At 50.3% G+C, this 13,870-nt stretch overlaps 2 protein-coding genes across 2 annotated transcripts; both read right to left on the minus strand.

Moving 5' to 3' along the window:
* Window positions 1-3,032, minus strand: LOC100834136 (protein indeterminate-domain 2). The gene is made up of 4 exons (XM_010230729.3): window positions 2,594-3,032; window positions 2,044-2,440; window positions 1,744-1,952; window positions 1-1,088 (listed from the first exon to the last, which is right to left on the minus strand). Exons 1-4 carry the CDS (start codon window positions 2,709-2,711, stop codon window positions 235-237), a joined length of 1,578 nt encoding a protein of 525 aa, XP_010229031.1. The 5' UTR covers window positions 2,712-3,032; the 3' UTR covers window positions 1-234.
* Window positions 3,033-11,575: 8,543 nt separating this feature from the next.
* On the minus strand, window positions 11,576-12,637 carry LOC104582401. Its single transcript, XM_010231923.1, has 3 exons — window positions 12,289-12,637; window positions 11,930-12,228; window positions 11,576-11,737 (listed from the first exon to the last, which is right to left on the minus strand). Exons 1-3 carry the CDS (start codon window positions 12,635-12,637, stop codon window positions 11,576-11,578), a joined length of 810 nt encoding a protein of 269 aa, XP_010230225.1.
* Between the last annotated feature and the right edge of the window lie 1,233 nt (window positions 12,638-13,870).

Here is a 13,870-nt window from a genome sequence, read left to right on the forward strand (position 1 = left end):
GGAAACAACAAAAGAAACTTACTTGCAGCTCCAGCTTTACTAAGCCAAAGAAACAAAAGTAACTTAATTGTTGTAACTTCGTTCTAAGATAAAGGAACAAAAGAACAGCGAGAGCACAGAGGGGGAATGGAAGAGACTACTGCTAATCTGGCCTCTACATTACACTGTCCTCCTCTTCCTTCGTTTTGCCTAATTTTTTCACAGCTGCTGCTAGCGACAGGTTCCCCAGTAGCATTACAGGATTGGCGAGCTGCTCGGGTTCCTCTCCCACGGCTTCGCCTGAGCGCCGCGGCTGGCACCGTACGTCTCCGCGGCGCCGGCGCCGCTGCCGGCCATGCCGATCGCACCGCCCATGGGTTGCATGAACACAGAGAGGCCCCTGCTGGCCGACGGGCCAGTCGGGCTCATTCCGAGGCCCAGGAAATCCAATGTGGCTGGCTTGGCACTGAACAGCGATGACTGATGACCCATCATGAGCTCCGGGTTCCCCACCGGGCCGCCGGTCAATTCGTAGGGCAATCCCAGGCCGAGCCCGGCCGACATCATCGGGGCCGGCTCGGGCTCCAGCCGCGGGGGCCATTGCGGCAGCGAACCCTCCGGGAACGACACATGCATTGTGGCTTCCTGTTGCTGATGCTGGTGCTGGTTGTGCTGCTGGCCTGAGGACGTCGACGCCGGGGACGACGACGAGATGTCCAGGCCCAGCCCACGAAGGTAGGAGGAGCTCGACGAGGTGGCGCCCATCTGCGCGGCCTTCTGAAGCAGCGCCGTGGCGGACATGTGCGGCGACGGGGACGGGGACGGCGGCGGCGGCCGGTCAGCTAATGGTGCCGAGAACAGCGAGGACGAGGCGTCAGTCGTCAGGCACAGCGACGGTGGCTTGGCGACGACGGCGGCTTGTGCGCGCTCCTGGTACTGCAGCGGCGCCTGGGCCACGGGAGACGGCGCGAATATGCTGCCGAGGAGGCTTTGCGACGTCGCGGAGACGCTGCTGGTGCTGGCGCTGACATTGGCGCCGGTCACGGAAGGCGGCGAAGGCATCGGCGGCGTGAACTGGACGGGCTCCGGCGCGGCACTGAACTCCCGCTCTGCATGAAGCATCAAGTCTCAGCAAATCAGGAGAAAGATTAAGATTAGGACTATAGAAGTCTACTAGATTAAGAGTAAGCGCTAAAAGCTCAAGCAATAAAGACAGATGCAGAAAGCAACGAGCGCTGAGTCATGATGGGATCTTTTCGCGCGGGCTCGTGCGCACGCTTTTCTCGTCTGGTTCAAGGCTTCCGAACTCCAGAAAGGTACTCCACTCACTAACTCCACTTGGATTACATCACACAAAGGCCCTAACCACAGAATTCAGAAGCAACTTTACATGATTGTGGAAGAAACCAATAACAGCACTCGAGTCCCAAGACTGAATCAGTGAATCTCATTTCTTGCTCTAGATTTCAAATTGTGATGCGCGTGTTAAACGATTGGATTACGAGACGGGCAGTGTGCAAACTATCCGCTGCTGCAATGCAAATGCCACGACCGTTTTTTAATCTCTCATGTCGCTTCCTGACAAAACCTTGACAGTAATTTCTTCCTCGTCCCGCCACAAGGTCACGCAAACTTACAAACGCCATTACACTCCAAAATAACGCAAGCGTGTAGTACTACCGAAGCACAATACTGTCAATTTTGACCAGACCTGAACGAAAGCAGCCAAAAGCGACTGACGAACAGGGTTGGGTTGACCACTACCTTGCTCGTCGTGTTGTGGTTGCGGCTGCGGCGCGGGCTGCGCCGGAGCCGGCGGCAGTTGTTGCAGTGGCACCGGTGTGGCTGGGACCGGCGGCGGGGCAGCCGCCGCCGCTGAGCTCCCTTCCTCCGCAGCCGCTGGCACGCGCGCCTTGGCGCTCTCCTCGGCCAGCGCGTCGCAGAAGGCCCTGTGGGTGATGAAGCTGTCCCTCCTGCAGGCGCGCACAAACTTTGTCAGTCAAGCACAAATAAATGAATACCGGAGAAGAGAATCAGGGCCGGAGGGAAGCAAATTGGACGGACCGGGAGAAGAGGGTGCCGCAGTCGCAGCGGTACTCGCGGGAGCCGCAGGTCTTGGCGTGCGCCTTCCAGTCGGACTGCACGGCGTACTTCTTGGAGCACTTGTCGCACTTCCACTTCTTCTCGCCGTGCTTGCGGCAGAAGTGCTTCTTGATCCCCGTCAGATCGCCGAGCGCGCGGGACCGGTCGTGGTGCACGCAGCTGGGCTCCGGGCACACGTACACGCGCTTCCGCACCTCCTTCCCGCTCCGCTGCCGGAGCTTCCACGGCAGGTTGTGCCCGCGCCGGTGCAGCTGCAGGTTCTGGTCCCGCTGGAACCCCTTGTTGCAGATCTCGCACACGAACCTGTTGGTTGCCATCAGCGTCTTTGGCGACAGCGCGATCACCTCCGCGTCGGGATCTGCAAGAGGCAGAGAGACACCGTCAACGTCGATCTATCGATCGATCGCCCCCCACAAACCCAACACGAGCGCCTCGGTAGAATTAAACCAATCCACCGCGGCCCACGCGCGGCCGGTCAATCGATCGCAAAATTAAATAATCGATCGATCACCTGGCATGCCGGGGAGGGCACGCTTCTTCTTGGCTGGCGGGGCGGGCGGCGGCAGCAGCGCCGCGCCGGAGGCCGACACGCCGCGCTCGGCCGTCGCGGACGAGGTCTCGGCCTCCATAGCAGAATCTTGCTGATTTCTCTTCCGGAGCTGAGAGCACCACCACTAGCGACGCTGCTGCTGCGACAACTACTAGTACGGCAAGAGTCCAAGAAGCGAGCTGCCTGGAGCATAAAAGCGCGGCGCAGAAGGAAGGGGAACGAAGCGGACTTGCGCGGGAGCTACCGGCCGGTCGCGGCCGCGGGGCAACCACCGGTCGTGGACGGCGACGGGGGCGGCTGCTCGCTCGGGTCTGCTGACGAGAACGGTGGGAGGAGGAGGAGGAGGAGCAGACCAAAGCCGACTAGACCAAGTATAAAAACGAGGAAGAGAGGTGAGACCAAGCAACGGGGCAAAGAGCGGTGCATTAAGTTGGGGGTGACGCCGGTGAGGTTACCCTCAGGGGCGACGCGGAGGAATCGCTGTCGTACACGTGGGAGGGAGAGGAGAGGGGATTGGCATCTGGCTAGTGGAGTGGACCGGGGCGCCGAGCATGGCAGGCGCCTTGTCGTCTAGCGCGCCCGCTAATATTCCCTTGGACTTTTGCGGGGCCTCGTTGTTTACGGGTGCTGCTCGTACTACGGGCTGACGAGTGACAAGGAGAGCCAGCGTTTTGGACGGGACGAAAAGGAAAAGAACTCAAGAAGAAAGGAGCTGTTTTTTTTTTACAGGGAAGAGAGGATCAAGCGGCTGTCTCTCTCGCCTTTGATTGCGTCTCCTTTTGCTTACATCCGGTGATTTCTCGAGCTTCAGCCCGAGGGGACGACGTCAGCTGAAGCAAACATATCGCCCAGGTGTCGATGAATGCGTATTTTCGGGCAAGCGTAAATCTAAACTCGCCTTGCTTTCCGGACACCTTCCAGTCCGTGCTAGTATAGCTGACTGCTGCAAGTGCGAAACTAGCAGTAGCAGGTTATTAAATTGTGTGTTGATGTACAGATGCAGCACTGTAAAACGATGATGAAAGATTTCAGTTGTTGCTCTTACCTGACGGTAGCATACATAAGGAGGAAAACAAACAGACGGAACGTAGAGGAATTGGATCGCTTAAGCTGAGGGACATCTCATAGGTCAGGTCCGGGCAGAAGAGAAGTGGACCAGCACCAATAATTAGGAGCGGCCAGAGGCATTGCTTGCATTCGCAAGTAATTTCGGCCGAGTAAGTATTAGTGTCTACGTTAGACATTTGGATGCAAAGCATCGATCAGGAGTTGTAGTTGTTGGATATGCACATGACCATATCCAAAAGGACAGCTCCTCTCCTTGATTGGCACAAACTAATTGACTTCTCTGGCACGAGTAGATGCAGCCTGCAGGGAAAATGGATGCTCTTTGGCTAAACGAAATCGTGTCTTGCAAGATTTGAGCAAGACACGATTTGGCTAGAAAAAGGAGAGATCGAAAAGACCATGGTTCTATCTTCTTATGTTTGCCGTGCGAGTACTCGTAGGGGATGTATTCATCTCACACCGGCCAGTGAATGTTCAATCTCTTCTTTTTTGCACGTGTAGCACGGATTCTTTGCACGGTTAAGCCAAAACTCGTGAAAATGACCATTTAATTGCAAGGGTGTACAACATCTGAAATACGTAGTGTACATGTTACCAATAGTAGAAAACCGAATAGGTTTTGAAATGTATTGACTAACTAACAGCCTTTTCCCACAAGCTTAAGCCTTTCCAATGAACCGTTAATGCATGAATTTGAATACAATTAGATTGCTATCACATCATCCTACTTTGGCTTGTTTAGCATGGGGTAACAGAACTAAACAGCATCGGCACAAAGCTATGTGTGCAAAAACCTTTTTCAGAGAAAAGGTTGCTAGCACCGTCGATTGTGAAAAATGGGAAGATAAGCAGAAACAAGGCATGATACATGATTGATGATATGAGATTATCTTTCACGGCACTTATATTAGGAGTATTGACGAAGCTGAAATGCACGAACAAAAGAATTATTGGTAGACCAAAGGTTAATATTGTGTAAAAAAGAAATACTTCCATGCATCTAGCTTTCTCTAGCCAGGAAAGAAACCTTTCGTTTTCACCAATTATTGTCAGCTAAGTATGTAAGCACTTTGTATTTGTATGTCACTTTCGGTTTCCAGTGCTAAAGAGGAAAGTGACTTAAGAAAGATGCAGCTTTTCTGTTAAGTTCCAAAGCTTATCGATATCTGTAAAATTATTTTTCTTCATGGCATGTCATTTCTTTCGCTAAGAAAATAATACAAAGTCACAGTACTATACAAAAGTGACCGAAAACATTGAAACTCTTCATTGTGTCAGAATGACGTGGAAATATGGGATTTTCCGTTTATTTCTCGCAACGAGTATTAAAGTTTGTATTAGCATCAACCTGTCAAATGGGTTTACTAGGCAAAAGACCAATGTACCTTTTGCTCAAGAAGCACAAAAAAAAACCAATCTCTCCTTATTCTGTAGTGAGCTAGTGGTGGCATAGGTGCAAATTAATTTGTATTTCTTCCGCGTGGACATTTTGGTCTTTTTTTCTGATCAAATAAGCAAACTTCACAACATTAGTGCATTGTGAAATACAACGGCATTTCCCCTATTTTCAACAGAGGCGATACATCTTCTATAATGTCATGTTGTCTCCAATAGAAGAAATAAATTAATTGCTTGAAATTTTCAAGCTCCGGTGTCACAGGCATGAACTATATATACCTCCCCGTCCACACATAAGTGTACTTCTAGCTCTTGTTCTAAGTCAGGCAAAATTGGAAGTACATTTGTTTGCAATCATCGGCGCCTTTCCTAGCTAGGCTGATTTGCAATTACCGAAGTCGGCAGGGGAGCAAGTAGTGTCAGCAGTACTAACATCTTTCGAATTTAAGAACATTTGTAGCATGTTGTACTTTTGAAAAACACATCGGTTGGCGCATGCTACAAAGCGTTTTGAGATGACAGCGGGAGACAGAAACTGCCAAAAGGCCGGCATGGTTTTCTTCTCGCAGGACTTCTACTTAACCATCATTAGCCCATTGACTACTGTAATTGGCATCATCTAACAGCTTGTCTTTACCTTCCCATCAGGTCTACTCCACTGTATTTTAAATGGTTTGGTAATTTGGTTCAGTTAGCCCATCGTGGGGTCCGCCCGATTAACCTATCATCGTCATAATCACTTATCTTATTGAACTCTTTCTGTCCTTTTGTAGTTTCTCTTAATACGACCATGGTTTGGCACGTGTGCGGGGCCAAGCATGTATATAGTCCGAATGTCAGTGGTAGAGCGAGAGAGAGTGTGGGTGTGCAGTTGTGAATTAGGAGTACCGGTTAGTTCATGTTCTAGTATATGTACCAACCTATTAAAAATGTTTATGTTGCAGTCTTGCAGACCAACCTTGTCGCTATCTGTTTAATTTAGTTAAGAGGTTGGTTTGTCTTGCTTGTTTAGTTTAATTATCATGGACAATGAAGATTCTAACTTTCGAGTACTACAGCAAATCTTTAAACAACTGCCTGAACTCGGGATTCTACAGGGCTTGCTGAATCACTAAAACAACTGCCTGCACTCGGTGACATCCCGAATTCCGGTGCGTTCATCAGCGACGTGCACAAGCTTCGTGGCCCGATCGATCTGAATCCCAAGAGTAACCATCGCTCCACCAACTCGTATTACTTCAGCGCACCGTTCCATTCTGATCACCTCACCTACTCCGAATCCTGACGAACAATTTGTGCATGCGGTTGCAATGCAGAGTTGCAGACACAGTGTTCTCTTCTCACCGGTCCTTTTCGGCGTGCTACCACCGATGTGGTTGTCTTCTCCTGGCAGAATCGCTGTGCAACACGCCAAACCGGCCTACACCCAAAGTCAAGAATCAGCTAACCAACGCACGCCACACTGTCATCGCACACCGCCGATGGATCTATCTACACCCCAAAGGGCAAAGACATGCCATTATCTCTTTCGAACACCGGAGGCAGCTCGATCGATGCTGCGCAGATCTTGACCGCCGGCCGGGCGCACGGCCGAGGCAACTATTCTCCGCCTGCAGTGTGATACGGCCATACGGGGTACTGTACGTACTGCTCTGGTCCTTGCGTGGTGTACGCGCAGGGGGCACTTGAATTCTTTCTCTCTGCCTGGCTTGTCACCGATCACCAGGCCGCATGTTGTGCTTCGCAGAATATCAGTACTAGCCCCCTGCCTGCCTACTGCCGTGTCATTGGCGCTCGTTGTTGCTGTAGCGCCTCTGAGCCTGTAGCCTCACGCGGGTTCTCTGCGCGTGGAGGGGACACGGGCACACGCAGCTGAATCCCCGTATTCCAGCGCCGAGCGCGAGCTGGGGCTGGTACACGCGCGGGCGCGGCGGCCTACCGACTTGCCTCTCTGGTCAGCTGGTCTGGACTCTGGTGGCCTGATCTGGTAGATGCGCGCGCCGTGTCGTGCAGACGCGACGCAGCCGCGCATTGAACTCGCCGGCGACGCGATTGGGCGGGGATCTGAGACTCGTTGCTGCTGCTGCTGCTGCCGCCGAGAGTGAGTGCAGGGCCGCCTGGGTGTACGTGCGGGTGCGTGCACATTTAATGTGTTTCCCCGTTGGGACAAGGAAGCGTGCAGCTTTTATCGGAGGCGGGGTAGAGGAGCGGGCGGCGGCCGCAGCATCAGCATTGGCGCCAGGTGGAAACCGTGGAAAGAAACGATGGTGTGCGTGGAACGTGTTTGCGTGTCGGATCTTTTCTTGCCACGCGGGGTTAGTTCTATACAATTCCAGCGCGGGGATTGAACTGCTCGATCATTGTGGGACAACCGAACAATACGGCACCGTAACCACTGTGGCTACCGCTGGTACACTGGTCAGCACTGCGGACTGCCCGTATATGTTGATCGAGAAGGGCAGGTAACGGAGACCAACCCTAGTGCGATGCCTCCTACAGGTCGTACGAATTGATTGCATCCTCGTAATGGCACCGCGGTTGTACGAAGGGATTTTCATACGGAACACTGTGGATTTGAAGTCCCGTCCCTCTCCTCGTCTATGATTCCTGGAATTTTTGGTTAGTGTGCATGCTGTGTGGATGGTAACGTGCACGTGAGACCTGACAGAGCTATAAAAATAAAATTGAGCACGGGTATGTTCCACGCTCTCGAGTTTCTTGTTGTGGATTTTTCAGCCTGTTCTCGTCACATACTCACACAACAAGGTAGCTTAAACACCACGGCGTATGGAAAAACATGATTGGCTATTGAGATTTTTTTTTTGACGGTAGCTATTGAGATTTTGTTGTCTTTGTAAGCTCGTTGCGTGCTCACCCCACACGCTCCCAAACAAACATTGGTTTTGCTAATTTGAGTACCCTTTCAAGCGGTCACCACACGACGCATCTCAAGCGCGGTACCTATTTGTTTTGTGGACTTTTTTTTGACCAAGTGTTTTGTGACCTATCTTTATGTTGTCCAACTCCTGTCGGCTGGCCGTTTTCGAGGTTACACACCAAGATCGTAATCGAACACACACAATCACGAAGTACAGTAAAGTAGATGAACAACAGAAAGTAGAGAGGAACATGAGCTCTTATTAATTTCTGATCTCAAGTGTACGTACCAGAGGTAGCCTCCTCTCCTTTATATAGGCCCAATGGATAAGAGTCCATAACAAACTATTAGGTGGAGGAACGAGTCAATGGGGGTCGGTGGGGGGCGCACGACTCGGTGGCCACCCCACCCGTCGTTGGTTTCTCAACACACACCCTTGGACGATTATCCGTACGCCATATGCCTCAAAAACTCCGAAAAAACCCAGTGGGAAAACACATGGAGAAAAAGAGCATAGGATACGTTGCTATGTTGCACAGATTGCCTCGTTAAAAACATCATGCGAGAAACACAAGAAAACTCGCTGAGGGAAAAAGAGTACAACCTACTCAATCTCCAAGACGAGTACTTGATGGCCATGATCAAGATTTAACGATGAGTATGTGAAGTACCTCCCCCTGAACCTTGCATCTCTCTAAGTCTCAACATACCGATTCCACGCACACACCTTTCAAAAGTTGATGCCGGCAGTGACTTGGTGAACAAATCAGTAAGATTTTCACACGACTTAGTATGCAAGACCTTTACCTGGTTCATCTTTTGCAACTCATGTGCATAGAAAAACTTAGGATCTATATGCTTGGTGAGATCACTCTTCACGTAACCCGTTTGTACTTGTGCAACACAAGCTGCATTATCTTCATAGATAATGGTGGGGGTGTGGACGGTGTTCAGCCCACAGGTGTGCTGAATATGGCAAACCATCCGTCGAAACCATACACACACACGTGATGCTTCATATAGTGCTATGATTTCCTAGTGATTCGTCGAAGTCGATACAAGACTTTGCTTTGACGATTTCCATGAAACAACAGTTTCACCACATAGAAAACATATCCAGTCTGAGACTTAGATGTATGCGGGTCCGACAAATACCCAGCATCGGCATAGCCTATCAAAGATAGGTCTTGATTCTTTCTATAAAATATGCCAAGATCTTTGGTCCCTTGCACCTTAACACCTTTCTAATGCCTTTTGATAGGTTCAGAGCTATACCTAGCCAGCAAATTGACGGCGAACGCAATGTCCGGCCGTGTACAATTCGCGAGGTACATGAGTGCTCCAATAGCACTCAGGTAAGGAAATTCTGAACCCAGAACTTCCTCCCCCTCTTCTTTCGGCCTGAAAGGGTCTTTGTCTTGCTGTAATGACCGCCCAATCATAGGAGTATTTGAAGGATATGCCTTATCAAATCCAAATCTTTCCAACACCTTTTGAGTGTAGGTAGACTGGTGCACTAGAATCCCATCATGGGAATGTTCCAGTTGCAAACCTACACAGAACTTGGTTTTACCCAAATCCTTCATCTCAAATTCTGATTTCAAGTAGAAATTTGCTTCCTCAATATCCTCAGGTCTACCGATGATATTCAAATCATCTACGTATACCGAGATTATACAGAACCCATCTTGGGATCGCCGTATAAATACACATGGGCAGTCTTCATTGCTCGTGTAGCCCTTTTCATGTAGAAAATTGCTCAGGCGATTATACCACATTCTACCTGACTGTTTAAGTCCGTACAGTGACTTCCTGAGTTGAACATTGTATAGACCTCTGTTTGCTCTGTCTTGGTTCGGAACCGGGAGACCATCAGGTATTCTCATATAAATGTCCGAATCCAAGTCACCATACAGGTAAGCAGTAACAACATCCATCAATTTCATTTTTAAGTCCATATTGACTGCCATAGAGATCAAATATCTAAAGGTAATTCCATCCATGACCAGGGAGTAGGTTTCCTCATAATCGACCCCAGGTCGTTGAGTAAACCCCCGAGCATCTAACCTTGCTTTGTACCGTACTACCTCATTATTTTCATTTCTCTTGCGGACAAATACCCACTTATAGCCGACAGGGCGTACGTGGGGAGGGGTTCGACACACAGGTCCAAAAACCTCTCTTTTGTGCAGAGATAATAATTCGGTAGCTATTACCTTCTACCTATCTTGCCAATCCGACCTCTTCTTACAATTAGCGAGCGAGTTAGGCTCAGGGTCAAGATCGATGATTGCGGCAATTTTCTTAGCAAAGTTTATGTCGACATTAGCAGTCGCTCGGTTTATTGATTCTCCTGTGTTAACATAATCTATGGACATTTCGTCATGGGGCGCATCATTCGCATCCTCTGTCTCCACAGGATTTCCCATTCCAGGAGCGAGGTCCTTTAGTTTTTCCGCGCCGATGTGTGCGCTCACATCTCCACCGGGTGCTTCCACTGTTGGAAGGTTAAAGTCCGGAATTCCTTGCGCTCGAGATTCCGTACTTGTGCCAGGTCTCAATTGGCTCCCCTCAGTCTCTCGGGGCATTTTAGTAACCGAGTGTGATAAATCCCCCTTGTCCTTTTTCGTCGGGCGTCCCCGAGTACTTGGGATTTGAGGAACCGGATTTCTCGCCCTTTTAGGCCTTTGGACTCGAGCGGGTAGACCCACAGGATCCTTGGGTATCTCTACCCTTTCCGGTACATTGCACGCAGGCACATGTGATTTTGTCACACTTCTCAAGTCACTAAAGTGATCAGGCAGTTGATTTGCTAAAGCATGCAAATCTATTATCTTTTGGACTTCTCTATGTGTCTCGCTTGTGTGCAGGTCATTTGCGTGCATCCCCGTGGCCTAATCTATCATGCCATGAGCAACATAGTTCAGAGCTTCTAAATATAGTCTTTAAGGTAGTGTACACGGGCGACGCTACAATCTTAGTGTAGTAAAGCCCAGTGTCGAATGAAGGGAATTTTTCAACAACATGCTTACCGTGGGCATCGCGCTTTGTGATAATAGGCACTCTTTACCATTATCATCATCAGTCTCAACATGGAGGTCGTTTGCGCGGATGTCCTTAAAACTCAAGAGAGTTCGAGTCGACTCTGGGTACAATAATGCTTCCTCAATGAGCAAAGTTGTTCCCATGGGGAGTATGATAGTGGCTCGTCCAGAGCCTGCTGTTTTTGACTCGCCCCCTGCGATAGTCATTATACTCTCCGGAGTCTTTTTAATGGACTCGAAATAACAAGTTTCTCTCAAGATGGTGTTTGTGGTACAACTATCCACAAGGCACGTTTCATCCATTCGAGCGCCAGGTGTTCTAAAATATAGCATCTAATTAATTCATGAAGCGAGGAAGTAGCAACATAATTAAGTAAATGCGACATACATTTCAGAACATAACAAGCCATCAATATTAATAAAGGAACTAATGAATGAATTCAATATCCAATCGCCATAAAACAAATATGTTTTGCTCTCGTAGAGCTTACAATAAACCAATTATTCAAATGTATCAAAACACACCACCATGCAAATATAAAGGAATAAAGCAAGCTATGTAGACTCTTCCATGAGACGGCTGACGTCAAGCGCAATGTCGTCTGCGGTCACGTCATCCATGGTGAAAAGTGCTGCAGCGTCTCCCAAGTCCAGACCAGATGGAAGATTCCCCGAGGGTTCAACATCCATCGGTGTGGTGGTGTCAGTAGTGTATGCCTGTAACATCACCAAGGATGGTGGTGTAGGGATCATCTGTGGCGGCGCCACTTGGGGCACCACAGATCCTCCCCCTCTGTAGATGGTGTGGTTGGGCTCATGTGCATTGCTCGCCTTATAAGCATCCGCTACGTGCTGAGGTGCGCGACATTCGTGGGAATAATGAGACTTCCCGCCGCACCTGAAACACACTTGGGGCCCCTTGGGCACCTCGGCCTCCTTCTTGTCCTTCCCTGCCTTCTTGCCCCTCTTCTTCTCGAGGGGCTTGCGGATTTTTAAAGCGTTGGCCTGCACTTCTGGGCGCGCACTAGCCCCAGTGGTTTGATGACAAAGTTTTTTTTTGAGAACCTCGTCATGCGCCTCAGCCACTTGGAGGATGTCGACCAGCTCAGAATATTCCTTGTAGTTCGCCTGCCGGTAGCTCCGGGAGGACTGTACGGCATCCGGATGAAAGGTTGAGAGAGTCTTCTCAATCTTCTGGCTATCGGTGACTGTAACACCGCATAGATGAAGATGAGTACAAATTCGGTGTAAAGCCGAGTTGTACTCACCAACGGACCAGAAATCCGCAAACCTCAACCGGGCCCATTCCGCCTCTGCCTGGGGCTGGGTGGAGTACTTCAGCCTTTCGAACCGGCGTTTGAGGGCGGTCCATAAGGCTAAGGCACTCCGCTCAGCCATGTACTCAATCTTGAGTGTGGCGCAGAGGTGGTGGCGTAGGAAGTGCAAAGTCTGGGCATTCTCAGCCGACGTGGCGGCAGGGGCACCTTTGCCACCCAAGCCAATCGGGCTCAAGAGTTGTTTACCCTCGAGCCAGATTTCCACATCAGTTGCCCATGCAAGGTAGTTACCACCATGCTGTGCAAGTTCGTCCAACTCGCGCTTGGTGAGTGCTGACATCTGCAAATATGCATGATTCCATTTAGATTCCAATGCATAATTGCGATGAAAAATACATTTATGGTTTAATGTGGTGTTCCAATATTAAAAACATGTGATTCTATGTTTCATAATACGATTAAAAGTGTTTGAACAATTAATCTACAACATCAAAACGCACTAAATCAAAGCATGTTAATATTAATGACATGTTAAGCAAATGTAAAGGGCAAAAATACGCCCAAAGAGTACATTCCCGAAGCAATTTTGGCCTAATTATGTGATTTTAGATAAAACAGACAGTTCCAGGAACATAGATGCAAAATAACACAACAGGGATAAAATGCGTGTGATTTACTAAAACATCTCGGACTAAAACGCAAAATTCCTGGCCCAAAAAGCATTTCGGGTTGCCAGCCCATTTCCCCCATTTTTTTTCCAGCCCAGAGGCCGGCCCACCGGCCCATCCCTCGCGGCCCAGATGGGCCAGCCACGCCGGCCCCTAGGGTTTCCCCTGGGCGGCGGCGGCTGCACAACAGCGGCAGGGGGGGGCAAGGCGGAGGCGGCGGCCGGCTCCCGGGGCGGCAGGGGCCCGCGCGCACGCGGCCTGCCGGACGGCAGCGACGCGCTCTCATGCCCAGCACGGCTGTAGCCTGTGGCCAGCGTCCGTGCCCGGCGCGCTCATGAGGCGGCGACGGTCCGCGCCCGAGGCGGCCGCAGCCGACGCACGGGCAGGGGCAGCGCTCGGAGGCAGCGGGGGGGGGGGGGTGCGCTCGCGATTGGAAAATTTGGGCGGCACGGCTCGCTGCCATTCATGGCTGCGGTGGCCGACGGGGCGACGCCCGACGGCGTGGCGCCGTCTCCACCAAGAATCGGTCAACAAGTCCATGTGGCGGCAAGCGACCCGCGAGGAAAATCCAATCTTGAGGTGAAATACAACGAAAAGAAAATAATCGCAAAAACGGAATCGTAACGCACAGAAGAATCCATTTTTGCAATAAAATTTCAGATCCAATACCTCCGTGATTTTTGTCGAGAGCCTGCTTGGGGTTGGCTCGATGAAGGCTCGGGGTCGAGGTTCGTGTTGATAACGTGTTGTGCAACTCCTGCCGGCTGGCCGGTCCCGAGGTTGCACACAAGATCGTAGTTAAACACAGACACAATTACGAAGTACAGTAAAGTAGATGAACACCAGAAAGTAGAGTGTTACATAAGCTTTTATTAATTTCTGATCTCAAGTGTAGGATAGCCTGT

This window comes from Brachypodium distachyon, chromosome 1, assembly GCF_000005505.3.
Source record: "Brachypodium distachyon strain Bd21 chromosome 1, Brachypodium_distachyon_v3.0, whole genome shotgun sequence".
Classification (NCBI taxonomy): domain Eukaryota; kingdom Viridiplantae; phylum Streptophyta; class Magnoliopsida; order Poales; family Poaceae; genus Brachypodium; species Brachypodium distachyon.

Coding starts and splice junctions, on each gene's coding strand:
- LOC104582401 (XM_010231923.1), bottom strand. CDS start 12,637: ATGTCAGCACTCACCAAGCGCGAGTTGGACGAACTTGCACAGCATGGT. Junction 12,229..12,288: donor TGCGGATTTCTGGTCCGTTG/GTGAGTACAACT, acceptor GCGGTGTTACAG/TCACCGATAGCCAGAAGATT. Junction 11,738..11,929: donor AGGTGCCCAAGGGGCCCCAA/GTGTGTTTCAGG, acceptor GTGATGTTACAG/GCATACACTACTGACACCAC.
- LOC100834136 (XM_010230729.3), bottom strand. CDS start 2,711: ATGGAGGCCGAGACCTCGTCCGCGACGGCCGAGCGCGGCGTGTCGGCC. Junction 1,953..2,043: donor TGCGGCACCCTCTTCTCCCG/GTCCGTCCAATT, acceptor GCGCGCCTGCAG/GAGGGACAGCTTCATCACCC. Junction 1,089..1,743: donor ACCACAACACGACGAGCAAG/GTAGTGGTCAAC, acceptor TGCTTCATGCAG/AGCGGGAGTTCAGTGCCGCG.